Genomic DNA, 27,707 nt, shown 5'->3' with positions numbered 1-27,707 from the left:
TGGAAATAGGCCAGCTGCAATTAACTTAATTTCCATTTAGTTCAGTGGGACTTAGTCAGGATTCGTCAAACATAACCCTTTGACCCTTTGAAACATAACCCCTTGACTTTAAGTGTTCACACTTAGTTTTTGTAGTTTAGATTTGTGTTGGTCTTGTTTTATATATTGTAAGCTGCTCTCGGCATGATTTTGTCACAAAAAGGCAGCATATAAACCATAATAACAGATAAAAATAAACATCTCCTGGTTCCTTCAGATTTTCCCCAAGGAAATTTGAAATCAAAAGGTTCCAAGAAGAGCACACAGATCTATGGAAGGCAAAAGACAAAGAATTTATTACCATAAAGAGAACTATGTAGAGAATTCCTAGCCCTCATAAAATTATAGTTCTAAGTATTTTTTTGATGTTGGAAAGGGGGACAGGGCATCAATGATGGTAATCAAGGGCGGGCAAACTAAGGCTTTTGGGAGCTACTTTTGGGGGTTTTTTGGCAGAGCTTTGGAAGCTAGCAGCATGAAACAGTGGCTTGGGGAGGTGGAGTCACAAAATGGTTGCTTGGGAAGGTGGAGTCAGTCACAAAATGGCAGTTTGTACAAACATTGACTTGATTGAAATAAGGGATTTTAATATCAAAATCCCTGAATTCCCAGTTAATGTTGCTGCAGGACAGGAGGGGAGCAAGAGAGTCTGCTTTTTAGGAGAAAAAACTGCCAGCCAATCAGATTTGCAATATTTTCTGGAAGGGAAGGGGAGGGAATACAAGGCCAAAAGCCTGGAGAGCTACTTCAGATCAGTCCAGGAGTTATCAGTTTCTTCTGAGGTACTGAATGCCCATCCCTACTGTAATTCATACCTTCTAATAGTTGACAACGGAAAATTAGTAATAATACTACTTATCATTGTATACAGTTTTATGAGTGTGCAAAATATTTCACATGTATTATCTTGGTGTAATCCTCCCAGCAATTCTGTGAGGTAACATTATTATCCCCAAATCCCAGATGGGGGTCTAAGAAGGAGGCACTTGCTACCTCATGAGTTTATGGCCAAGGTGGGATTCAGACTGGCGATGTCCTGATTTGTAGCTCAGTTTCTTAACCACTACGCTACATCAGCTTTAAGAGAGCACGGCATTCAACGCATGGTTTTGAACATGCCAAATGCCACTGTTAAGGTATCGGGGGACACATTTCAAAGGATCTGCTTCAAATTGCACATTCCCCTAAAGCCTAGAAACTACATTTTCCACATCTAGAGGTCATAAATTACCAAGTCTTTATTGTCACACTCATTCCCAAGAAGGGAGCCGAGCTGTCAGGCTTGGTTTTCTACTCAAACAGTAATGTGCAACCGGCGGGAGCTACTGGGGACTTGTAAGTGCCTGTATTTGGTAAGGAAGTCAGTACACACCATCAAGCAGCTCACTGTGGGAAAAGATGCCCTGAATATATGGGGTCCATTCGCATGACTGTTTGGGAGGGCAGGCAGGGAGGAAGGCTGCATAACCTTACCTCCCCACAGATGATTTCCAAGACATTGCTGGATGCGCAAATTGTGTGCGCAGACAGTCTGCTGCTGCCCCAGGCAGCGTGGAGGTTTGAGGGGTTGGGATGCATCATCCCAGGCCCTGGAAATCCCACAATGCACTGCCCAAGCGCATGGTGCATGGTGGGAATCCCCCCGGCAATGGCCGGGAGCCACTCCTGTGCCAGCACTGGCAGGGAGCAGTCGGCACTCACACCCGAGCAGTTAGCTAGAGTTAAGGACATGCTTGCACCCTTAACTTCGGCCTAAGCAGTAGGGATGTGCACGGAACCGTGCCTCCATGGTTCGAAGGCAGCAGGAGTGCTTCTGTAAGGATGGGGGAGGGTGTACTCACTCCTACCGCCACTTTCCCCCCGCCGGCGCTCCTTCCCGGTAAAAACTTTCAGGGCAGCAGCATACCTCCCTGCTGCCCCTTCCCTGACCTCAGCTGGAAGTGGCCAGAAGTACTGGGCGCGCATGCAGCCATTGTGTGCATGCGCACAGAAGATGGGTGCGCACACGCACACGATGTGCACACGTGCGCCCGGTACTTCCGGCCACTTCCGGCCGAGGACGGGGAAGGGGCGGCAAGGAGGTACACTGCCACCCCAAAGGTTTTTACGGGGAGGGAAGGAGTGCCGGCAGCGGTGGGGGGGAGCAGCGGGAGGGGTGAGTGCACCCTCCCCTGCCCTTAAAGCGCTACCCCCGGGGCCTTCGAACTTCGAACTGGCCCTGGGGTTCGAACCTGTTCGGAGGCCGGTAAAAGGGCCTCCAAACAGGTTCGTGCACATCCCTACTAAGCAGCAGGCTCTGTAAGCAGGTTTGTCACCATGGCACCACCGGGATCTATGTGGCTCCTGATGGTTCTCATGGGCAGCCAAGCCCGGTATTGGCTGTTCACGAGAACAGCCTCATTGAAAGACAAAGCCAGTTCATATGGTGGTTAATGGAGCAGGACACGTGTCCTAGTCAGCTTCATGTGCTGCGCATGCTCCTGGTTTTCAGTCACGTGCTAGCAAAAGCCTAGGCAGAGGGAGGGGGAGTGATTGTCTGTGAGGCAGGAGCTGGGGAGGACAGCTACCATGCACTTGTATCCAGCACTTCAGTGAGGTAGGCGGGAAAGCCATCCATCCTACCAAAATTGGGAGTGTGTGCAGCTCCTGAAGCTGGATAGGACGCTTGTCCTCCTGCAGTCACGATAATCGGAACTGGCTAACTGTTGTGTGTTTGGAGTAGGGTGGAGGGTAGGTCGTCAGGCCAGCTTCAAATTCATGAGCGGCATGAACATGTAAAATCAAGCCTGGGGTGAGTTGTGTGCAACTCAGAACACAACTCAGAAATGTGCTTCCACACTTGTGCAATATTGTCTTTGATCCAAGCTTGAATGCCCATGTGTAGGTATCTGTTTTCAAATAATTGTGCGGTTGCATTTTCGTGCAGCTCCGCCAGGGTTATATTTTGCATGCGCCCCAGCCCCAGCAGAAGGGAAACACTGGCATTAGGCTGTACATCCTGTTGATCACTGTGTTCAGTGGGGTTTACTGTCAAGTAAGTCTGCAAAGGGCTGCAGCCTAGGGATGCTTGCCCACAGAGATGGCCTGGAGGATGTATGAATGCAAAAGAAGGGAACTTGAGGGCTTCAATTTTAGTCAAGATTTTTAAAAACCACACAAACAGACATGATTTTATCTTTCACCAGTCTGTTTGTTGCTGCATACATACGCAAACTTTCAGTTTATACAGAACTCTTCCTTTTGGCAGAATGAATTCTGTGTGTAACTGGACAGCTTGCATATTTCTATGACAAGATAAAATGGCAATTATGTATTTATTTATTTATTTATTTACACAGCCAGACAGATGTTATTGACTGGTTTGTTTTATACAGACATCGAGTCCTTCCCAAGGACCTGGGATGGCTGGATTTTATTGTCAATGTTGTTGCTGTTGTTATAGATATCGTTGCAGAATATAGGCTGTTCCCACTTATTATTTATTTATTTATTTATTTATTTGATTTCTATACCGCCCTTTCAAATGTGGCTCAGGGTAGTTTACACAGAGAAATAATACATTAATAAGATGGATCCCTGTCCCGCAAGGGCTCACAATCTAAAAAGAAACATAAGACAGACACCAGCAACAGTCACTGGAAGTACTGTGCTGGGGGTGGATAGGGCCAGTAACTCTCCCCCTGCTAAATGAAGAGAATCACCACGTTAAAATATAACAGAAGATTGCTGCCTTGTGCCTTGTTTGCCACAGGGATACTGCCAAAAATGGCACTCTTGCAATCAAATTCACATCCTTCCCTCCTCTCGCTGTAACATATGGAATGGCTTACTGTGCAAATGGGTGCTGTTGCCTGGCATGTTTCCATAGTGTCACAGATGATGCTTTAAAGGTTATATTAATAGATGTGCTTAAGATTGGCAACTTCTCACCCCATTTTAAACAAAAGCGGCCATAGAGAACTCCAATCCTGAAACTTTCGCCCTTGCACCGTTTTCCTCCCAGAAATTGCCCCTCCTCCACTTCTATTTGCTCTTCAAGAGGCTATTTGCAGCAAACAACACTTCAAGCAGGGTGTGTGATTTGGGGCAAGAAAATGGTGCAGTGGAAAAGGGTTAAACCCCACTTCTAGTGCTTTACAGTCCCAAACTGTTTGTTAAAGAAGAGAAGTTGTCACTCTGGAATAGGCCTATCTTGTAAACATTTAAGTTTCACATCAAAATGTCACAAACTGCACGTTTATTGTGGCATACAGACCACTGAGTCTGCTGCCAGAAGCAGAAGCATATCCTCAGTTGTCAGATGGGGCTGTCAGCCAGGAAAGTTGATGCCACAATAAGTCAGTCAGCCTTTAAGGTCCCAGAAGTCTCTCTTTTGCTTCTGCAGAAATAAACTAGCATGGCCACTCCTCTTCTCTGTGGCTGTCAGTGCTGTCTTCCTCTGTGGTTTTTCACTTTTGATTTAGTAAGGCAGGGGTTCCAACCTTGGGTCCCCCGATATTGTTGGATTACAACTACCATCATCTCCAACCACAAAGGCTGAAGGGGATGATGGGAGTTGTAGTCTAACTACACTGGGGGATCCAAGGTTAGGAACATAGGAAGCTGCCATATACTGAGTCAGACCATTCATCCATCTAGCTCAGTATTGTCTACACAGACTGGGAGCGGCTTCTCCAAGGTTGCAGGCAGGAATCTCTCTCAACCCTGTCTTGGAGATGCCAGGGAGGGAACTTGGAGCCTTGATGCTCTTCCCAGAGCAGCTCCATCCCCTAAGGGGAATATCGTGCAGTGCTCATATGTAGTCTAGGTTGGGAAGGAAGCCCTGCAGTAAGACATACCCTCTGCCTCTTACCATTCTCTCTCTCTCTCTCTGTCTCTCTCTCTCTCTCTCTCTCTCTCTCTCACACACACACACACACACACACACACACACACCTGGCTGCCATTTTCTTTCAACCATGGTAGACATCTCTCAGCATCCCATCATTTCCACAGAATTAGTACTGCTAAATATTTTACATGTCTCTAGCACTGATCTGGGACACCAGGGAAGTGAAAAAAGGCATAGCAACATAGGAAATTGCCTGATACCAAGTCAGATCATTGGTCCATCCAGCTCAGTATTGACTGGCAGTGGCTCTCCAAGGTTTCTGGCCAGAGTCCTTCCCAGTCCTTCCTTCCAGGGATTGAACCTGGGACCTCTTGCATTCAAAGCAGATGCTCTGCCACTGAGCTACATCTTCCCCACAATCCTCTGCCTCAGGATGGATATTTCCTACCTATTCTATGAAGCTCTGATTCCTGTGAGGAAGCTAGAAATACCCCTTCCAAGAAGAGGCCGTCCACTGGACAGCCATTCATGGCTGTGGATGGGAGAAAGGATGCTGAGGGAGAAGCTGGCTGTTGCTGTGGCAACTATCTCTGGGTACCACCACTCACTGCCCTATCAGATTGCTCTCAGTCTTGCAATGAAACCAAGGGTGAGAAGAGATGGAAATCAGCCTATATGCTTATCCCACTTGTCTCTAACCATCTCAAATGAGATCAAGCAGCTCTCCAACATTCCAGCCAATCAGAAGCAAACATACAAGGCGTGTGTACCCAGGTGAGAGGGAGACAGAGACAGAAAAAGAACACAAGAATGTGAGAGTGAAGCTTGTCAAGAGGTTTGGGCTTGTGAATTCTGTTTTCTGCTGTGTTAGCTAGCAGATGTGCATTGTATTCTGGGGTGGTGGCCAATGTAAGAGGCAGATTAATTAATCTGGACTAGCTGCAGGGTTGCTCACCTTCCAGGGTTGGCCTGGAGTCTCCAGGAATTGACTTATGTCTCCAGGTGACTATTGAAAGTGACTGACATCCAGACTAATGTGGTGCAGCCAAAGATGCACCCACACTCGCACCACCCACAGTGATGCACCCACAGTAACATCACTGAGCGGACAGTAGCAGACCTTTCATGAGGCAAGGTGAGGCAGTCACCTCAGGTGGCAGATTGGGTAGCCAGAAGGGTACAATACCTCCTGCTATCACCATCAGAACAGCTTTTGGGGGTCGAGCTGACCGCAGCAAACTTTACAAGGACACCTCTCCCTGCATTCCTTGCAAAGCCTGCAGGTGGCACAAGCAGAGAAAAAGCGGCTCCTGGCAACCTTCCCTGGCCCCTCCCATGTACTTTCAAAGCTTGCAAGGGTTGGTTTGGAAAGGGAGCTAACCCCCACCAGAGGCCTGGGACAAGGAGGCATTTTGCACCTTGCCTCTGATGCCACAATGCTACAAGACCTTGGGCTTCCCCACGAGTGGATTCTCAAAACTGGGCAATCTCTTGCACACTTGGCCCACTTGCGCAAGCATTGTATTTGCGCATCAAGGAGAGCAAATAGCTTTACATCATTCCCTGCAGCCTATATGGACTGAGGACGAGGATCCAAAGCAGGGTGTGCACCACAGGTTATGCAAGTGCACCCTGTGGAACCAGTGCAACAGTAGTCTGGAATGCAGACTCCTGACTTAGTGGTAGGGGTGTGCACAAAACCAGTTGGCCAAGTTCGGTTCGAGGCCTAACTGGACTGGGCCAGTTCAGTTTTGCACCCCCTTGAACCCCGCAGGTTCAGTTTGGTTTGGGGGTGGGTGGGTTTTGCAAATGTTGTTTTTTTTTTAAAAAAACAATCAACTTACCCCCTCTGGGTGGCACTGCCGGGTCCCCCAGCCATGCAGAGGCCCATTGGGCAAGTGCAGCGGCCTCCAAAATGGCTACCACGGTAGAGGGCAGTCCAGGAATGGGCCAAAGACCTCCCAAACCGGTGATTTTTGAAAGTAATGGAGGCTGGCGGGGAAAGGGGAACCTCTGGAGACTCCCCGCAGACTTACCCCGGAGGGGGTAAGTTGTTTGTTGTTGTTTTTAAAAAAAATAACTTCAAACCCCCAAAACAAGTTGAGGGAACGGGGTGGGTTGGTTTCGGCTCGACATCGAGACATCTAACCGGTTCAGTTCCGAACTGGTTTGCCCATCCCTACTTAGCAGAACTGGCTAGCACAACATCCTTCCACAAGTGCAACATGTTTTCAATAGTACATTGTTCGTCTGCCAGTAATTCTGGAAATTTTAATGACTTGATATTGTGAAAAATATTAGGAAAAAACTGGGGGAGGAGGGAAATCCAGTAATGACTTTAATCAGAGTCGGGAACCCTAACTAGCCACCCACCTTTGATCTTCTAACTGTGATATAAATGTATCTTGCAGGCATGGGGTGGGGGAAAACTCTCACAATATATTAAAACCAGATTCTAACCGCTTTTTTCTGTGTGGACAAAAAGACAATTAAACTGCAAGGCCAGAGCTGGAAAAATCCCAAGCCTTTGAGGCTTAGGCATATTGAAATTTGATTCAATATGCCTGATATTCTGATCCCTGGAATCTGAACTATTTATTCAGCCTTGCATAAGTGCTGTCCCCAGAAAATATTGCTGCTGGTATTTATGAATTCAACATCATTCCCAACCATGCATTTAGAGAGAATTTATCCTCAAACCTGCTCAGTCAAAATGAATGCATTGAAGTGGGAGGGGGAAGAAATCTTGCTGGGTCTACTTCCACCCCTGCATTTTACTTGATCATTGGAACTTGCATCCCCCCACCAACAAATGCCTATAGGCTTCCATGGAGTGCAGTTTCCTCCCCCAAGGGAGGATTTTCCCTCTCGTTTTACTGAACTTTCCCCCTGCCAAACCTAAGGGCCCATATTTTCAATCCCCCAAACTCTCCTCCCCCAAGTATCTTTTCTCTCTCCCCAAAAATTTTAAATGAGGAGTTGCTCCTCATGCTTCCCCTCAGTCTGCACTCCTGGGCTTCCATATGGGCAATTTATATCCTCAGTTTTCCTATCCCAAGGTATGAATCACACTTGATCTTGATACCTGCCTCACTCCCACCGCCAAACAGATACACACTCACTGACTGTCTAAATAGGGCTCTCGGTTCTGTTTTCATTTATATGTAAAAGTCAACGAGACTATTCACACGCGTGTGCAAAACCGGGCTAAGAAAGCCCAGCCCGGTTTTGCATGCGATGTGAACCGCCAGGATTGGGCCAGATTCCGGTGGCACCATGGTGGCAAACTCACCATGTGCGAAAACAGGACGTGTGAAAACAGGCCACTGTGCAAAACAGGATGCCGGACTAGATGGGCCTTTGGCCTGATCCAGCAGGGCTGTTATTATGTTCTTATGAGCCACCCTTTGAAACAAGGTTAAGGGAGCGAGCGCTCCCTTATCTTTTTTTTCTTGGTTGTGTGTCAGCTATAGCTGCAAGCAGCCATGGCTGGCAGACTCGGGCACTCACACAGTGCAGTATTGGAGCGACACGGGGTGACTCAGGGTGACACGTCCCACCACCCCAGTCCTCGGAGCTGCTGGCAGAAGCCGGTGGCTATGTAGGTGGGTGATCCGCCTGCCCAGGAACAGCGGAATGCTCATCTGTGGGGAGGTAAGCCTTTTGGGGCTTCCTCCCTGCAAACGTGGTAGCCCTTTCTCATTGCTTGTGAGAAAGGGCTCAACCTGTAATAATTTCTAAAGAAGAGCAGGTGTGAGCAGTAAAGGGCTCAAAACCATTTTGGTGCAGTGAGAACTCTTTCACTGAAGTGCCCAACTTCAGCGTTAAGAAAACTGGCATTATCAGCTTTCCACTTCCTGGATATCTGAGTGGCTCCTGGTCATTTCAATCCACCTGTGTTCACACCTTTTCTTTTCTTTTTTAAAGAGAACTTCCTGGTGAGGCCTCATATTACCACACTTGGCTGAAGACTATCTGATGACCTGGATCACCACCAAACTGCATACATGCAAATGGTTTTAATGGTTTTGATGAGTTTTGTGTTAATGTTTAAGGCAGTTTTAAAGGTTTATTGCGAAGCGTTATTTTCACCTCAGTAAAAGCAATCGAATTGTTGTATACCGCCCAGAGCCTTTGGATGGATAGGGCGATATAGAAATGTGAGGTGGGGAGAGAGAGAGAAAGAGGAAGGAAGGAAGGAAGGAGAGAGTTGTGGCCCAAAAACAGCTGGGGGTGGGTGGGACTGACGTTGTGCAGCCCTGCAGTAAGTCAGGCATTCCCAACCTTGGGTTGCCCCAGATGTTGTTGGACTACAATTTCCATCATCCTTAAATAACCTTCTTGTTGCTTCTGGCCATACAGCTGGAGACACAAACAGCAAGAAACTCTGAGGAGGCCAGTAACGCCGTGACACTTCAGGTCGAACCCTGAGACCTCTCAACCCTTTTTACCAACTAAAAATCGCCTCAAGTCCTTTTCTTGAAGTGCAACAGTCATTTGTGCAACTGTACACAGTGGGCTACTGGAAGGAGGGACCCTTTGCCCTTTTAGGCCCTGCCTGCCCATTCAGAAAGGACCTAGGAAGGCTGCCTTCTCTCCCCTCCGAGTTCCAATGCTGGATTTTTGCACAGGAACCCATCAGTGTTCTAATCTCTTTAAGATGTGGACCGACTGATCCCCCCCCCCGTCTCCCGCTCTTGCTCTATTACATCCTCGTTTCTGTGGCAACAGGGAAGAGATTTGCATCCAAGGTTACGCTAAAGCAGGATGGATGGAACACAGATTTAAAGAGATAGCAACACCATCCACACAGCCTAAGGCGAGGCCCAATCCCCTCTGCAGAGTAGGGACTGTCAGAATTAACATGTGTGTGGTGGACTTGTGGCAAAGCACAACAATTTGGGGGGGGAAATTCACTCTAAGATGCAACAAATTTTAAATATTAACTTTCCTTATTCACCTGAGCTTTTTTTTTTTGTTAAATATGACCAAACCTTGTATACATATCAAACACACAGAGTTGTCCTTAGCTATGATTACTGCTGCCAGGATTCTCTATGCTGCGAATTGGTGGTCACAGGCAATCCTGACCCTGGGTGAATGGCTACTAAAGCTATGGGAATATGCCTCAATGGCTAAGGTCACTGCTTATTTGCGGAATACCTCAGATGAAATATTTGCGTTAACCTGGGAACCTTTCATAAATTGCAGTTTAGCATAGTGTCAACATCCACATCCAAGATTTATTTATTTTTAATATTGAGGGCTGATTAGCGTTTTGTTTATATCTTTCTGCAATATCTGATGTGAGGGGGAAGGTGGGAAAAGGGTGGAAGCAGAATCTCGGATTGTTATATGCAATATGTCATATGTAACTGCTGGAAGCTCAGGAGATGATAATGTAACCATGTTATTTCTTTTTATTTTCCTATTAAATAAATATATATATATTTAAAGAATTAGCATGAACACATGCAAACATACCCCATCACATGTGGATGGGTGTTGATTTGGGTGCTTCGCTAGAAAGAGAAAAGCACTCTACGAGCACCAATTTTAGATCTGAAAACCCTGCCCGCTCCTCTCACATGGAAGCAGAGTCAGGGAAGTGGTGGCAGTGCAGAATTTGGCAGCCTGGGGGCAGATCCAGAACCCAATGAATGACTTGGGAGCACCCAAGGCTGAAGCATTACTGAGAGTAAGCAGGCGGATGATCAAAACCTGAATGGGAAACCACCAGGGCCAACCTGTGAGAGCAGGATAAAATAAATTAAAACATTTATTTGAAAAAAGGATTAGGGCGGAGCCAAGAGGAAGCGGGTGGGGGCAAAATCAGATATAGGTCTTAAATAGATAGATATGTTGTAGGTAAAGGTAAAGTGTACCGTCGAGTCAGTGTCAACTCCTGGTGACCACAGAGCCCTGTGGTTGTCTTTGGTAGAATGCAGTGGAATAAGTTTACCATTGCCATCTCCTGTGCAGTATGAGATGATGCCTTTCAGCATCTTCCTGTATCACTGCTGCCAGATATAGGTGTTTCCCATAGTCTGGGAAACATACCAGCGGGAATTCAAGCAGGCAACCTCTGGCTTGCTAGTCAAGTCATTTCCGCGCTGTGCTATTAGGTGGTAGAGGCTGGCAAAACATGGCTTATGTTGCCCGCACCCCCCACTATTGCTTAACTGGCAAAATAAAGTTTTTGTAGTCGGGCAGTAGCTCAGTGATAGAGCATCTGTAGGCAGAAGGTCCCAGGTCCAATCCCTGGCATTTCCAGGCAACTCTGGTTGGGGGTGTGGGGAAGACCCCTGCCTGAAACCTTGGAGAGTTGCTGCCAGTCAGTGCAGATAAGACTCAGCTAGATGAACCAATGGTCTGACTCAGTATAAAGCAGCTTCCTATGCCCCAGGTCAGTGAAATACTGGCTTATTCAAGCCCCTTCTTTATAGCTTCTCTTATCTGAGGGGAGAGCCCCAGGGGACATTTCAGGTAGAATGCAGTTATGGGCAACTGGGAAATGATTCAGCAAACCTCAAAGGCCTGTTTTTGGATCTGTTTAAACTGCAAAAAACCAGCCTCTCTTAAAAGCATCTTGTTCTGGTCTTTTATAGGACCCGTAAAGAGCTATAGCAGTATTATCAACACAGGACAAAAATGCCCTTTGTTTGAAATAAAAAAGGATTTCTGTCTCCTTTGCATATCTTGTACAAAGGCCCACTTAATTGTCTGTAATATGAGCCACTTCATGTAGGGAACCAAGAATCTGACCAGAGAGAGACATCTTAAGGAATACAGAAATATGTCTGAAGGGATACCGAAATACATGCGTGTGCACATGTGTGTATATTATATGCATGCATATTGCCCTTTCCCCAAATTGTACGGCATCCATATGTAAAAGAGAACAGGTATCCTGTATCTTTGCACAGAAGAGGGAATTTCAGCAGGTGCAGTTTAGCTCCATTCACATGGAGACACCCCCTTACCACATTTTGCAACATGCTTCCACATCAAAGGCACTGGGCCTGGTGCAAACACTTCAAAAGGTTTCCAGTGAGGATGCTAAAGAGCTGATTAGTTCAGCATGTCAAAGAGGCAAAAAAGGCATCCCAGAAAGAGGATACTAAAGGGCTGATTAACTCAGCATGTCAAACAGTGCTGGATTTAGGCCCAAACCAAGTAAGCTACAGCTTAGGGCCTCACATGATGAGAAATCTCTGAATCTCTGAATAAAAAAAGAAAAGGACTTCACTTAGAAAAAATGCTGAATGCTGTAACTGTGATGGCAGGCATTTCTGGGATTGGAAGGCTGTACATCACAACACTGCTGTAGCTGTGAGCAATGTGGCAAGGTGGGGTGTGTGTGTGAGTGATGTACACCACTAGGGCGGGACTTCAAACTTTCACCAGTGTGTGCACAAATGATTGTATGTATGTATGTATACATATATACACATACACAGGGAACTCCGGGGTGATTTCCTAAGGGGAGGGGTACCCACTAGCAGAGGGGAAAGTAGAGCACATTTCTTTGACCCAGCTTCTCCAGAGCAAATCACCTGCCCAGTCAAAAGCCACGTGCAAGATGACACATCTTTCCAGCAGTCATCACTCTGAGTGGGAAATGAGAGAATGCCTCTTATTTTCTTCTGTGAGGGATGCCTGCTAGGTGAGAAGCAGCACCTTCCAGGTGAAACACGGGGAAGGGGCTGAGTAGGAAACCATGATGGTAGGGGATGGACATGGTCCACAGGCTGCCAGATGGCCATCTTGTCCCAATGTGCTCTGTTTTGACAGGGAGAGGCACCTAGGCACTAAACATGGATCAGTGGCTTTCTTGACACACAAGATGTAGAATGCCTTGGGCCCTCTGTATTCTTTTCATCACCCGAGGAAAGATTTAGGCCTTTGAGATGCTTGTTTTGATGTAAAGCTTTTGTACTTTGTGTTTTGCTGGTCGAATGACCGTCACAATAAAGATTTGATTTGTTTTGAATTCTAGGATTTTCAGCTGCTGCTCTCCTTTATTGTCCAGTTGTTGAGATGTTATGTACATTTTGATGTACTTTCTCATACACTCCTCTGCAAACCTCTGCTGCAGCGTGGCTAATAAACATCAATCAATGCAGCGCAGCCAAGATATCCACACAGCACACTATCTGCACCCTGGGAATAGAGAGTCCAGCCCCCAGACTTCCTCCACACTCTTTGTGCCTCTCACCTCGGAGGCACTTTCACCCTCGGTATGCAGTTAACGGGCTTAGACAGCATGACTAGGATTTTGCAGGCTGTGCCCCCTATGTAATCACTAGATTCAGAGAAGAGATTTAATCTGACAGGCAGTTCGGGATTTAGGGAGCAGCACAAACACTGGACGGCAAGTACAGAGACTAGAAATCAAACAGCTAGCAGGGACCATGATGGAACGCTGAGTTCAGGAGGAGAAAACCAGGACTCTGGATTCAGCATTTCACTGGTGAAAATAGGGCCATGCCTGTGAATGTGTAGGGGGTGTGGCCAACCAACCTAGGAGACAACACTTTTGGGATGCTTCTCTTTCCTTCTTCTCTTCCCCACTCTCTTCTCTTTTTTCTCACTGCCTCCCTCTTGTCTTAAGAACATAAGAACAGCCCTGTTGGATCAGGCCCAAGGCCTATCTTGGCCAGCATCCTGTTTCCCACAGTGGTCCACCACAGTGGTAGAGGAAGCCAGCCAGTGGCCCGTGTTCCTCCCACCGCGGCATCCCCCCCGCCCCACTCCCGGCACGGCTTTGCTCGCCAATGGGGCCACGTTCCTCATTTGAGAGTAAATACCAGCCAGCGCTGCATTCTCAGCATGGAGAACGTTATTGTTATGGATAAAATGCAAGCAGTTAAAAAGAAAATTAGAACCCCCACCCCACCCCTGAACAAGACTGGGCTGTAGAGATGGGAGCAAGCCCTTACCTGTCTCGGAGTTGGTCGAAGCAACAGGCATCTCCGTGGCTGGGGAGGGTTTTTCGGTGCTGGAATTACAAACAGCTTTTTCTTCTTCTGATGGGCACTCCTGGAGATATTGTGGAGAGAGGAGACACTGAAGAGCACACCCTGGAAAGACAATCTAGGGTAGTTTACTTCATCTCAGGCAGGGTTCGCTCCAGTTTAGCAGGCCACATGCCCTCTCACCTGTAAGCCTTTGTGATATTGATGTCCTGCTGATAATGGCTCAAGTTCAGAACCACACACGGCTGTGGTTGTTTGCTCATAAAGAAAAGTCTTGGTTTTTTGTAGCACTAAATAATTGCGTGTTAAGAGTGGGAGCTTTCAGAGAGTATATGCACTTTGTCAGATACTGAAACTGATTGAATAGCAGCAGGCACTTAAAGGCAGTTCAGTTGTGGCAATAGCCACTTAGGAAGCAAATAGGTGCTTTTGGGAGGATTTTAACAGCAGAGGAAGAAAAGTATTAACCCTGGCACATTGCAGTCTTGAAGTAGATCAGGCCAACATGGCTGCTTTGGGACAAAAAAGGACACTTTTAGTCCCTTTCTTGTTTTAAGCCTCTCCGTAGGAATGTGCACGAACCTGTCAGTGTTCTATTGTTAGAATGCCAATCAGGTTCGGAACCCTGCATTCGAACCGGTTCGAACGCAGGGGCGGGTGTGGCTTTAAGGATGTGGGAGGGTGCACTCCCCACCCCCAGCTGCACTCCCTCCTTCAGTGCTCCATGGATAAATAGTCCAGGGGGTGGCAGCGTACCTCCTTGCTGCCCCGTTGTTTTACTGACCGGAAGTGCCATGCATGCACACGTCACAGGCGGGCACACACATGCGCACGGCAATTCTGGGCACTTCCGGTCAGTAAAGCAACGGGGCGGCAAGGAGGTACGCAGCTACCTCGCCGGACTATTTATCCACAGAGCACTGGGGGGGAAGCATGGGGGGAGGGGGGGAGTGCACCCTCCCCCATCCTTAAAGTCACCCCCACCATCGGCTCAAAGGGAGCCAGTTCCATGCACATCCCTACCTGTCTGTTAACAATGTACTTAGCATCACCTTTTGTTTGAGGCTAAGAAATTGCAATCGACACAATCCCCATGAAGAGCTGGGACAGAATGTGTCAAGTCATCCTACTTGGAGGAATACACTTGTAAAATAAAATTAAAAAAATAAAATTTTGCATGGCTACATGGTATTCTTGTGAGTGTGCAACTTTGTTGTGCAAGCACCTTGTTAGTATGCACGCCAGCCATCAAAAATATTTGGGTGACTTCTGGATTAGACTGTTGTAATGTGCTGAATGTTTGCCTGCCTTTGCAGATGCTTCAGAAACTTCCGCTGGTGTGGAATGTGGCTGCCCACCTACTGACAAGCACAGATTGATGTTCTCATATATCACCTGTGCTGAGGTCACACAGCACAAGCTGCCAATTCATTTCTGGGTCAAATTCAAAGTCCTCCAGAGCAGAGCTACCTTTGCAGTAGCCCCAACATTCTGAAATTCACTTCCAAGAGAAGTTTTATGGCCTCCAGTCCTCTATGTTTGATTTTTTGTTTGTTTGTTTTGAAAGGGCATGGAGGAGACACAAAATGCTCTTTCAGAAAGCTTTTGAGAATGAATTGCCTCTGTTCTGTCTGCTGTGTTTAGACATCTCTGCTCTTTTATTGTCAATTGTTTTATTATCCAAGCTGGTCATTGGCTGTAATAAATTTGATTTGATTTGTTTTATTATTCATTTGTTTTGTTTGTTTTATGGTAGACATTTTGGTTTAGCTTGTACACCACTGTGACATTTTATATCAATAGTGGTATTAGCAGTATAAAATGAATAAATCAATAAAATAATAGCCCTAGCCATCCCCAGCACAGCACCCCTCCAATGGCCATTGCTGGTGTCTGTCTTGTGTTTCTTTTTAAGGTTGTGAGCCCTTTGGGGACAGGGAGCCATTTTATATATTTATATCTATATAAATCACTTTGGGAACTTTTGATGAAAAGTGGTATATCAATATTGGTCATATATAAATATTCACTGTAAATATTCATCCCCTTCCCCCTGATTCAGTCCCCTGCTGAGTAAAGAGGCACCTTTTTAGTGGTGATTCTCTTTATTGAGTAGGAGGAAAGCAACTGGCCCTATCCATCCAGAGGCGCTCCTACCCTTGGACTTTGGAGCCGAAGTCCAGGGCCTCCACAGCCCCTGGGTGCCCACCAGGGGCAGAGCCACCATTGGGCAAATGGGTTCAAAGAACCTGAGCCGCCACCCCTCAGGGGCCACACCTTGCGGCCCTGAACCACCCCCTGCATCTGATGTCAGATGCAGGGGGTGCTGGTGCTCAAACTGCAGTTCATGTACATTTCTACAGTTCATGTACATTCTTGCACACCTTTACACAAATGTCCCCATTTCTAAAAATTAGCCATGCCGTAGTTATGCAATTGTTGCACAAGTGCTAGAATGCTTGCAGGAGCACAACACTAGACTAGAGCACAAGCATCAGACTTAGCACACCTGGCTAGTGCAACAGTTTTGTGTGAGCACAATGTCCTTCCACAAGCAATTCATTGCTCTAGAAGTCAGCCAATGTCTCTTGTGACATTGTCCAGAACATTGAGAGGGACATTCTAGGAAAATGAATGCCTTTTCAGTGAGGTGCTGATTTCCCAAAAACAAAAACTAGAAGTGGAGCCCAATTAAGGACTAGGGATGTGTGCACGTGGCGTTTGCGTGCATGTGGTGCGCATGCACACACGATGAGCGCATGCGCACCCAGTACTTCCGGCCAGTTCCAGCCGAGGATGGGGAAGGGGTGGCAGGGAATTATGCTGCTGCCCGGAAGGTTTTTACCAGGAAGGTGTGCCGGCGGGGGGGAAGCAGCGCCGGCGGGAGGGGTGAGAGCACCCTCCCCCGCCCTTAAAGTGAAACTCCCGCCAGCGTCGAACCACACATCCGCGGTTCCATGCACTTCCCTATTAATGACATCACAGGAGACAAGGTGCAGACTGCAGGCCAAATGCAACATGCAAGTAAAGTCTCCTTTAAGAGGTCTGCTACTGATGGGAAGCGCTACTTCTTTAGAAAGCAAGCAGACAGCGATGGCGAGGGGGGGAGCTGGTTATGATCTGGAGAGTGGCACATGGGGAGGTCAGCGCTTTCCATGCCATGTTTCCACCGCAGATTCCCTCTTTGAAGTGGCTATGCCTCAAAGGCATAGTATTCAGCAAGGAAAGAGAAAGCTGGGAAAAAATTAATCTCCCCTGCCATGAACTACAGTCCTGGTCATAACTGTGGGGCCCCCTGCGGACGTATGTGTGTGCAGAGGAGGAGGAGGAGGAGGAGATTTTTCCAGTTGAAAGCATGCATCTTTAAAAAGTGCATTCAGGGGCATAGTAAGGTTGGTGGTGGCCTTGGGACAGCTGAGTGTCTGCTACCCCACACTGGCTACTCTCCTTCCTCCCGTATCAGCACACCCACACAGGAGGCATGATTGGTGCTGGGTATGAGCACACGGCAGCCCCTTGCTCTCTCTCCAGCCGGAGAGCACTTTGCTGGCTAGGTGTTTCTTTTTTCTCCCCCGCTTGCGAAGCACCAAGGAAGCACCTAGCCAGCAAAGAACGTGCTTCGCCAGCTGGAGAGGGCAAGGAGCCACATGTTCATGCCCAGTGCTGGCCACGCCCCTTCCTCCTGCATCATTGTGTTGACACAGGGGAAGGGGCATGGCCGGTGCAGGATAACATGCTGGCCTTGGCAGTGGCGGAGGGGAAGCACAGCAGGGGAGAAGGGATAATGGAGGGGGGTGTAAGGAGATGCCCTGGGAGGGGCAAGGAGGCTCCTTGGTGGCCCCCTAGAACCCCACGGCTCAGGAACATCCCCCCCAAAAAAATCAATTATGCCTAGGCACCTGAGTGCACTTATGTGCACAACCAGTTTGGTCCTGATCAATTGTTTGTGGTGAATTCTGGAGTATTTCTTGCAAATGGGGGAGGGGCCTTGATGCAAACATGTCCTGAGAGGTCAGCAAATAGAACCCCTACATCTGCATGGTGAGTTGCCAACTCTGAATGAAGCTGTATTTGGAAAGGGCGGGTTTCCCCCAATATTTCTTCACAATATCAACCTATTAAAATCTCCACAATTGCTTTCGTTCCCATTTTAGTATATGTGCTGCCGAAGCAAGCACGCAATTGCTTTTGATAATCACCTGGAGCGCGAGTTCAAAGTTGCCCCCAAAACCCGACGCAAAAAAGTGGGTTGTTTTACTCTGGATAGAAACCGGGCTACACTCTAACGGGCAGTGAAAACCCCGAATTGTGTGTGAAGTGCTCCCTGAAAGCTCACAGGAACTTCGAGGCAAATTTGGCCCATATGTGAATGCACACTCCATTCTGGAGGAGATGCCAACTAAAAGCTGGGTGTGAAAAACTTCCTGGAGATTGGTGCCAGTTCCTGGAGGACTTGCAATCCTATTTCCACGCTTCCTTTTCTAAACAAGAAACTTTCTTTAGAACAAAAATACAAGCAGAGGTAATTGGCCTGGCTGGCCACCCCTAGTATGCTTCGATATTAATCCAGCCCTCTGTAACAGCTCACAAGAGAAATCTCAACCATGTCTGATGGCCACACAGAGGGGGAAGTAATCGATCACAGAACCAACATACCCACAAGCAACAGCTCCATCAATAACTTACAAATCAATAGTACACTGGCAACAGAGGAGGCTCCTGATAGGACATCAGACATGGCCTTTTTGCTAATGAAATTATAGACCGGGTTGTCTGGTGGGGCCTGAAAGGGAGAGTCAAGTCTGTTTGTTGCAGAAAGAAAACAAGGATTTCAGAATACCTTGCTTCTCTTCTTTATTATTTTTTCATTCTCTTCTCAGAGTATGAGAACCCTGAAGTTGAGCAGAAATTGCAGGGGCACTGAAGAAAGACAGGCAAAACTGGTCCTTTGGACCTATGCAGCTGCCTTATACTGAGGTTCCTACATAGTAAGCTGCCTTCAACTGAGTCTGATCATTGCTTCATCTAGCTCAGTATTTGACAGCAGCGCTCTGGGATTTCAATCTTTTGCAGCCCTATCAGGGCCATTCCCACATGGCAGTTTAACTTTGCTTCGCCACAGGAAGGGCACGTGTGTCGTTCAGACATGGCGCCGATTTACGTTGAAGTCCCTGCAAGATATTGGGGAGCACTCCACATTGAGCACTCACATTTCCTCAACTAACAAAGAGCACCAAAAACAGATTCTAGGGCAGCTGGCTGAAGAGAGTCCCCGAGTACTTCAAATTAGGAATAAGCAAAAACATGGAATTCTGTCTTTTAGTCTTTTTTCTTCTTCTTCCCCTGACCCAAAAGATAATGGATTCCCACAGAAAACCTGCTTGATATTTTGGATATGGCGTGGCTCCATTTCCCCTGCTACACCATCCGTATTGTTAATTATTTGCTTCCATGGCAGCCTGCCTTCCGATGTTATCATACATGCATATTTCATTCACTGAGGCTGTTCTCACGCACAACCAAAACGGAGCTAAGGCAGTCAAGCCCAGTCTTGGCTGCATGTGAGAAGCAATGGGAGCCAAAGAGGAGAACTGGTCTTGTGGTAGCAAGCATGACTTGTCTCCTTAGCTAAGCAGGGTCTGCCCCGGTTGCATATGAATGGGAGACTAGAAATGTGAGCACTGTAAGATATTCCCCTCAGGGGATGGAGCCGCTCTGGGAAGAGCAGAAGGTTCCAAGTTTCCTCCCTGGCAGCATCTCCAAGATAGGGCAGAGAGAGATTCCTGCCTGCAACCTTGGAGAAGCCGCTGCCAGTCTGTGAAGACAATACTGAGCTAGCTAGACCAGTGGTCTGACTCAGTATATGGCAGCTTCCTATGTTCCAAATGGTTGCAGGCGGTACCCCAGTGGCAAGACCACCTCTAAAACTGGTTAAGTGAGCGAGTGCTTCTTTAGCCCCATTTTCCTGATCACCTGTAGCAGTGATGGGTGCCCACCCATTGCTGCTGGGATACCCACATTGCACAGCACACTCACGGGGTGTTTGTGGGAGATCTGGGGGCAGGATGACGCATCCCGACCCCCACAGATCCACACTGCTGGGCAAAGCAGGGGACCATCTGGGTGCGTGAGATCATGTGCCCTGACACCCCCCCCCCCCCGCCGGACCGGCAGCTGGATTGTCCACAGGGAAGACAAGCTTCTGCTGCCTTCCCTGTCGCCCGCCACCCAGCCCTTCTCACTGATCATGAGAAAAGGCTCACTGTCACGTTGTATCATGGGTCTGTAGTCTTAAGGCTGCATACATAGTTAATAGTTCTTCATGGATGGTGGTGCAGTGCTGATCAAAGCAACAAGCTGCCTAAAATTTTGGAATACTTTTTTTAAGTTATAGGACTTCACACTTCTTCGACCCATTTTAGGTGGAATTCAGTAGCAAAACACCATAAAGAAAAGGGTGGAAGATTTCTGGGTAGCAGATGCAGTGAGGAAGTATCTGGTACACATTTGCTGCTGGGCTGTAGAATGTTCACAAACATTTCCCCTGCTCTGGGAAGTTGTCAACAATACAGTCTTTTAACCAGTCTAGCTTTGTGAGTTTAAGTGAAAGGGTCAACCACTTTGTGAATGTTTGTTAAAATAAGATAGGGCATATATATCTTAAATAAAGGAAATAACTCGGCTGAGAAAAGGGCCTTAGGAACAGGAAAAGTTGAGTGGGTAAGGTAAGAAAGCTTGAGATTAGAAAGATTAGTGGGAAGATGTCTGAAAAGGAAGGGAAACAGAGAGACAGTGAGCCATTTGGTAGAGTGGTTAATGAAGGTGGTAGAACAGGCAGCGGAGTGGAAAATAAGAAGTTAAAGAAAAAATATTTTCCTGCAGAACAGATGGATAGAGGAGAATGTAATGAAACCTCACAAGGCCGAAGGAGAGGAGTGCACACCTTCTCCAGCCCCCGTGGGCTCACTCTGACCCACTTCGCTGCTATTTTCACACTGGCACGTGACGCGGTCTGAGGTATGGAGTTTGGCCAAGCGTGGTGCTCAGCCCCAACAGTGTCACATGGTGGTGATGATGGACCATGAAGATCAGCAGGCGGTGGTGGGCCATGAAGGCAGGGAGTGGGGCCACGGGAGTAGGTGGTAGGGCAGGGCTGCCTCCAAGTTCCCTACACCCCTGACACCATGTGTGTGCACTCATTCAGTGGCAGTTCAAGGCCTCTATACCCCTAAGGCAACATGCTAAATGCCACCCCTTGCATGTACCCCCCTCCCTCTGCCCCTTTTAAGAAAGTGCAGCTTGCCACCTTGTTGGTGCCCCAATAATCTGGCGCCTGAGGCATCTGCCTCCCTTTGCCGCATGGAAGAGCCACCCCGTCTACGCACAGATACAGGAATGCTGAGCAGGCACAGAGGATAGCTGCAGCCCATTCAGAGACAAGACACAGAGGCAGCACACAGTGAAAAGCATGGATCTGAGGAGACAGTCGGAGAGGGAGTCATGGAGCTAAAGAGAGGAGTGCCACTGCTTCCCTCCCACCATTGTGAAAACCATCCTGCCGTTGGTGCAGGACTTTGTCAAAAGCTTTTTGACGCCACTCTGTGCCAGCCACATAGCTAACAGGAGGAGTTCCTTCAATTTGCCAGTGGACAGAAGGGTGGTTAAGAGAGATTAATTAGACCAGCTGTTTGTGCTGCAAGCATCTGGGTAGAATGAGGCTATTAACTATGTTAGGGGACAGCAGGGCTGCAAAGAGAGCCAGAGCACGCATGTGTGCGCACATGATATTACCTCTAGGAAGCATCTCGGTCTGCCTGCCTCCCTCCCCCACCCCCCGCCCAATGCATCCACACACAGACAGACACAAGCCTACCTATTCACACAAAAATCTGCCCTACTTTTTAATTAAGCAGTCCAAGGGAATCAACACCTCCTGACACATCCATTCAAAATTATTGTCTCCAGCGTCACTGTGTCTTTTGGATTATATAGGCGTGTGTTCATGTGATATGCTGGCCCCACCGCAGATGAAAACAGAGAGAGCAGGCTGCTAAGCCGTTCCCTGCTGCCAGCCCAGGAGACGATCACCACATTTCCCATTATGTAATACACTGCTACAGTCAATCCGCTTGAAGTTCAACATTTGTGTGGCTCTTGAGCTCATAGAAAAACACAAAGGTGCCCTCATTTTCTGGACCCTGGAAGCATTCTCTATGTTATGTCAAGTTTGGGTTTCGACATTGTATTTATTTATTTATTTATCTCTATTTATCCATCATCATATTTTTATAGCGCCCTATATAAAACCCCAGGGTGGTTTTCAATTTAAACCAACAACAACTAAAACCTAAACATCATGTAAAAACAAATTAAAATTGCCATCCATAAAACTTGAAAACATTTTGAAAGGAATGCTTTAAAATACCCCAAATCCTAAACCAGGGATTCTTAATCTGAGGTCCTTAGATCTCCTGGGTCTCCATGCAACATTTTTGCTGTACTGAATTTCATTTGCTTCCTGGCAAGTCAGAAAAAATTCTTGAAAATAAACTATCCTAAGTACTTATTTCCCCCTCTCTTTTTGCTACAGCCTTATGAAAATATGTTACGGTATATAAATGGGGTGAGGTCCTTGCATGCAGAATTTACCCCTCAGATCTGAGGGGTCCATAGATGCAGAAAGTTTATGAGCTCCTGTCCTAAATCATGTCCACTTATCTTGAGTATTTTTTAAGACTATACAGGTTCAGTATATTTACATCTCTTTCCACCCCCACCCCACAAGCTCCTAAATCAAATCTTATCCACAATTGGGGTTCTGGGGGAGGGGTGGAATTGATATTAGAATATAAACTTGATTTTGCAAGAAAATTCTAAGTTAGGAGAATCTGATTTTTCTTCCAGCTCTAGAAAACAATAAATCATTTTATACTGAAATACAAAGCTATATCAACTGTTCTTAAAAGCTGCAATCAAATGAGGGGTTCTAAGGCTCAGACCTTCTGGACTTCCTGCTTTGGTGGCTCAGAGGCAAGCAAAATGCATTCTGCATGTCCTAAGAAGTACTTTGTTTTTATCAACATAGCATATCAGATTTCTAGAGCTGAACTCTGAAATTTAAACCAAAACAATCCTGGGGCTGATTCCTGATTCCAAGCCACGCTCTTGGAATCAGCTTCCCTGAAGTGCTGTCCGTGTGCATCTAGGCTGACCAGTCACAACCTGGGCGCTTTCCAGACTAGCCACTCAAAAGCGGCAAAATGCTCTTTTCAGGCAAATCACTTTCACAACGTAAAACCTGAAGGGGGAGCAGTCTCGCGAAAACCAACAACCCAACACAACACCTTTTTTTACGCCAGATAAATGACATCATAGCACTAAGTCGCAGCGATTAAATTCAAAACAAGGCATCCGGCATATGAACGGCACCCTGGCGCTTTCGTCGGGACTGCGGTGTCACGACACAGGAAGTGTGAAAGCACACTTCAAAGATGTGTTGTGACCCCGTTGCAAGGTCTAGTCTGGGAAGCGCCCCAGCCAGGGCACCTGTATCTTTGATAACTGTGCAGGAGTTGCACTGGCAAGTGCACTTGTCATGCTATCAAATCCATCTTTGCAATTGACAAAACAACCTTTGACACAACACTGTAGTCCTCTTTGCTTTCACTAACTAAGCTCAAGTACTTGTAACTGAAACAATCACATTTTCTTTCCCTGCTTGCCCCTGTTTTCATTCTGTTCTCCTCTCCTCTCCTATCCTCTCCTCTCCTCTCCTCTCCTCTCCTCTCCTTCCTTCCTTCCTTGATATTCCTTACAATATCTAGATTGTAAGCCTCTTGGGGCAGGGACCTGTCTTGGCCCGAGGGTACAAGCCATCTTGCAAAAGCTACACAGGAGCAGCAGAAGCTACCCTAAACCAATTCAGATCATTGGTCCATCTAGCTCAGTACTGTCAACACTGATGGCAATAGCTTCTCCAAGGTTTCGGGCAGGAAACATTCCCAGCCCTACCTGGAGATGCCAGGGATTGAACCTGGGACCTTCTGCATGCAAAGAAGATGCTCTGCCACTGAGCTATGGCCCACCCCCAAAAGTGGCATACATGGATCTCCCATCCAAGTACCACACCAAGACCAGCTTAGCTTCAGAACGGTGGCTGTATCGTGTATATATGTATTGGTTTATTTCGGCCCAAGGCCAGCATAGGTGGCTGTATCATGTGCCTACAGTCCATACAGGTCTATGTCTGGAAAGTGCATGGATGGGTGACCACTTAAACACCCAACAGACAATGCGATGAGCTGGGGATGGGGCTGTAGCCCAGTGGTAGAGCATCTGCTTTGCATGCAGAAGGTCCCAGGTTCGATCCCTGGCATCTCCAGATAGGGCTGGAAAGAGTCCTGCCTGAAACCTTGGAGCAGTCACTGCCAGGCAGTGTAGATTAGGGATGTGCGAGCTGACTTGATTCAAACCACGGTTTCAATCGAACCGAACCGGCCCGGTTTGGGCAGTTCAAGTTTGAACTGGACTGGCTCCCCAAAGTGGGGGGGGGGGGGTCAGTCTGAGTGCAACCCGGACTGGACCTGGTTCTAAGAACCAGTTCACGGGACAGTTCAGGGGCATACTGGTCAAGGGGGATTCCCTAGCCAAAGGACAGGGGCAGGAAGCAAAAGAGTACTTTTTACATGTAACTTTCAGGCAGCCAGGGCAGCAGGGACGGTGGAGGCAGCCATGGCGGCGGCAGAGACATCAGCAGTGGGGGCTCCACAAACCCACCCCCCTCATCCTCCCCAAAGCAGCCCGGGCCAGATGTGACCCGATTCGGGCCTCTGCACATGCACAGAGGCCATTTTCATGACCTCCACGTGACCTCCAGAGGCCATTTGCATGGTGATGCAAATACCCCCCATCCAGCCCCGTGAACTAGTTCAGCCCGGTTCAATGGCCAAACTGGAATGGATCCAGTTAGTCCAGACCCAGACCCGAGACAAAACCAGTCAAAACCCTAACCAGTTCTGTGCACACCTCTAGTGTAGAGAATACTGAGCTAGATAGGACCAATGGTCTGACTCCATATAAGGCAGCTTGCAATATTCCTGTGAGATCCGTGAAGGTGAAATACAAATAAACAGACTGCAATAGTGCTCCAGGGCTGTGAAGAAGCAACACGTGCCCTGGTCCCTGTCGCACCAAATTCCCCAAAGTATATTTCTCTTGCAGATATGGTAGCAGACTATTATTTTCTATGATTCATGTTTAGGTTCAGAACTGGGGGAAGATCATACTATGTGCTCTGGATAGAAATACTGTGCGGTGAGAGATAGTGTGCTTGCTTTGTTGTGACAGAGAACCACTCTGCACATGCTCAAAGGCACTGGGTTCACTGCTGCTTAGGATCTTCATAGGCTGCCTGAGCCAGCAGTGAAATCAGTTCCTAAGCCCTAATTCAGATTGAAACCACAGGTTGCCATTTTGCCTAAAATATCACAGAGAAACCTAAGACAAGTCCCTAAGAAGCAGGAGCCACTTAATTTCCCTCTATTCATCTTGAGCATCTACAGAGAAGTGGGGGTGGTGGGGTGACTTTTTAAAAACAGAATTTCTCGGGCTGGTTTAGATGTGTACAGTTTTTCAAGTGTTTGTTCCAAAGGGAGGGGCGATACGGAGCAAGGTTGTGTCACTCAGACCAGGAAGTGCCTGATGCCCCGCTACAGTGCTGTTACGTTCTGGGATGTATAAAAAGAGAGAGATGGGTCTTTGGTGGCCTAAGATGACAGTCATCCATCTTGTTTTATGGGGCTACAAAGCCCTGGAATAAGAGAGGGACCTTGGAAGCTGCCTGATACGGAGTCAGACCATTGGTCCATCTCGCTCAATATTGTCTGCACTGACTGGCAGCAGCTTCTTCAAGGTTTCAGGCAGGACTCCTTCCCAGCCCTACCTGGAGATGCTGCCAAGGATTGAACCTGGGGCCTTCTGTATGCAAAGCAGAGGCTCTACCACTGAACTTCGGTCTCCTCCCAGCTGAAAGAGGGAGAACTTCAGGGGTGTCCTGGAGGGGGGACGCGCAGGGACAGAGTGCCAGTACTTCTCAGATTCGCTGGCTCTTGGGGTGGGCATGGCCATGGGGGCTGTCATGGAGAGCAGCACCTGCACTTCTGCATTTGCAACTACATCACTGGAGAGATTCTTTTAAAAGGGGCGGGGGAGGGGAGGCATTCTTCTGAAGACCCTGTCGTGCAAATACACCTTGACGTTTCAAGGATCGGGGGAAAACATGCCTTTTGCAACTTGACTGGGGGTGGGAGGAAGGAATCAAACCCTTAACAGGGCTGGGGAGAGGAGGACAGGAGAAGATTTAACAACTCTCGGTATTACCCATGGTAGCTTAGTGTATGGATGGCGGGAGGACCGGGAGAGAGAGCGCGCGCCTTAGGAGAAACAGGCAGCAATCAACCCTGCACACACACACACACACACACACGAGACGCTCATCAAAAGCAAGGAGCCGACAATGAAGAGAAAAGGCACGGAGAGCAAGCAGACCACGGCAGGGAGAAAGTCATGTAAAAGGACCCGTCATCCAGTTTAGCGGAGGAAGGGAAGGGGGAGGCGGGGAGGCTGGGAAGGGAGGAAAAGAGAGAGGCGCTCCTTGCCCTCAATACAGCAAGGGAGGTTCCCTCCTCATCCACCCGGAGATACGATCATTCCTCCTTTTCCAGAGCGAGGCGAGATGCTGGGGAGGAGCCCGATCCAAGGAGGAAGAGAAACCAGAAGGAGCAAAACCGACGATATGGACTGAAACGGAGCCGCGCGATCAGGGTTGAAATTGACCAGACTCTGACTGAGGCAAGCGGCATTGCCTCCGCGCAGTCGGGGGTGGGAGACGAGGAGGAGACGCGAGGCAAGCCGCGGGTCTCTCCGCCGTGGCAATTCGCACGTCGTTTTGCAAAATCGGGGCGGGGGGAGGGAGGGAGGAGGAAGAAACCTCGGGGCACTATTTGAAGAAGGAAAAGAGAAGCGGGGGATGGAGACACGGAGGGAAACGAGACGTAGCAGCCACTCACCTGCTTGAGCGCAGAAGCGACGGGGAAATGGCAACGTGGGGCTGGGTGGAAATGGATCCCGATTCGTGACCCCCGAAGCCCCTCCGAGATGGATCCGGGCGGTACCGAGCTGCCTCTGAGGAGTGTTTGTGGCGCTGGCTCGGATCACTTCTCGGATCGGCCTCTAGGGGGCCCTAAAGGGGCACCGCGCTTGCCTCGCAGAAACGGGATTCCTCGGGTTCCGCCAGCGCCCGCCCGCCCGCCCGCTTTCTGCCGTTCCCTTGTTTGTGCAGGAGGCTTTCAGTAACAAGTGACGGGGCTTCAGCATGGGGTCTACTACAGCGCTCAGCTCCCACAGGGACTTGGCCCGCTCTTACGTCATGTGCTTTTAAGCACGAGCGGAGAGGCTTGTTACTCATGGGAGGGCGGGGATGGGAGCAGAGTGGCCATAGCTCCCTGCTGGGTTTGCTACAGCCCCCTCCCTAGCAAGGCTGCTTCTCTGCCTTTTATCCGCAGCTGCATGACTAGTGGCAGAAACTCAACAGGTGCAGCCTGTGTGGAGAGGTGCTCCCTCTCCAGGCCAAAACACATTTCATCATCTGTTGTATTTCTCCTGGTCACTTGTTGAAAGCAGAAGAGGGTCAAAAACTTGACCCACTCGACTTTCACATCAGCTGGCGACTCGGCAGGGCTCTTTTTGAACAAAAGAGAGATACAGAGTCCCTCAGGGCTTCAACATTCTTAGGTATGGTTTAAAAAGAAAAGAAAAACCTATTACAAAGAGAACCTAAGAGGATGCTTTACAGCTCCCTT

The 27,707-nt window shown here is 48.1% G+C and overlaps 1 protein-coding gene, 1 long non-coding RNA gene and 1 other non-coding gene across 13 annotated transcripts in view; 2 read left to right on the top strand and 1 right to left on the bottom strand.

The window, feature by feature from the left end:
* The window catches only part of MPP2 (MAGUK p55 scaffold protein 2), an 81,592-nt gene extending 54,437 nt beyond the window's left edge, over nt 1-27,155 (bottom strand). For 2 of the 11 annotated variants that reach the window (XM_053259285.1, XM_053259286.1), the window contains exon 1: nt 5,319-5,400. In XM_053259285.1, the coding sequence (XP_053115260.1) occupies nt 5,319-5,400 (82 nt within the window). Of the gene's footprint in view, nt 1-340; nt 530-1,411; nt 1,493-1,512; nt 1,549-1,880; nt 1,915-5,318; nt 5,401-13,812; nt 13,913-14,031; nt 14,133-26,915 lie in introns of those variants that run through there. The other 9 variants (XM_053259277.1, XM_053259280.1, XM_053259278.1 and 6 more) reach the window with 9 other exon arrangements.
* LOC128328965 (uncharacterized) lies at nt 357-12,863 on the top strand. The gene is made up of 2 exons (XR_008309472.1): nt 357-821; nt 8,798-12,863. It is a non-coding gene; the product is annotated as an uncharacterized LOC128328965 (long non-coding RNA).
* On the top strand, nt 24,158-24,229 carry TRNAA-UGC (transfer RNA alanine (anticodon UGC)). Its single transcript has one exon. It is a non-coding gene; the product is annotated as a tRNA-Ala (tRNA).
* Nucleotides 27,156-27,707: the final 552 nt, after the last annotated feature.

The sequence above is a fragment of the Hemicordylus capensis genome, chromosome 6, assembly GCF_027244095.1.
Source record: "Hemicordylus capensis ecotype Gifberg chromosome 6, rHemCap1.1.pri, whole genome shotgun sequence".
Lineage (NCBI taxonomy): Eukaryota > Metazoa > Chordata > Lepidosauria > Squamata > Cordylidae > Hemicordylus > Hemicordylus capensis.
The sequence above is the reverse complement of the archived record's forward strand: the minus strand, read 5'-3'. Positions and strand labels throughout refer to the sequence as shown.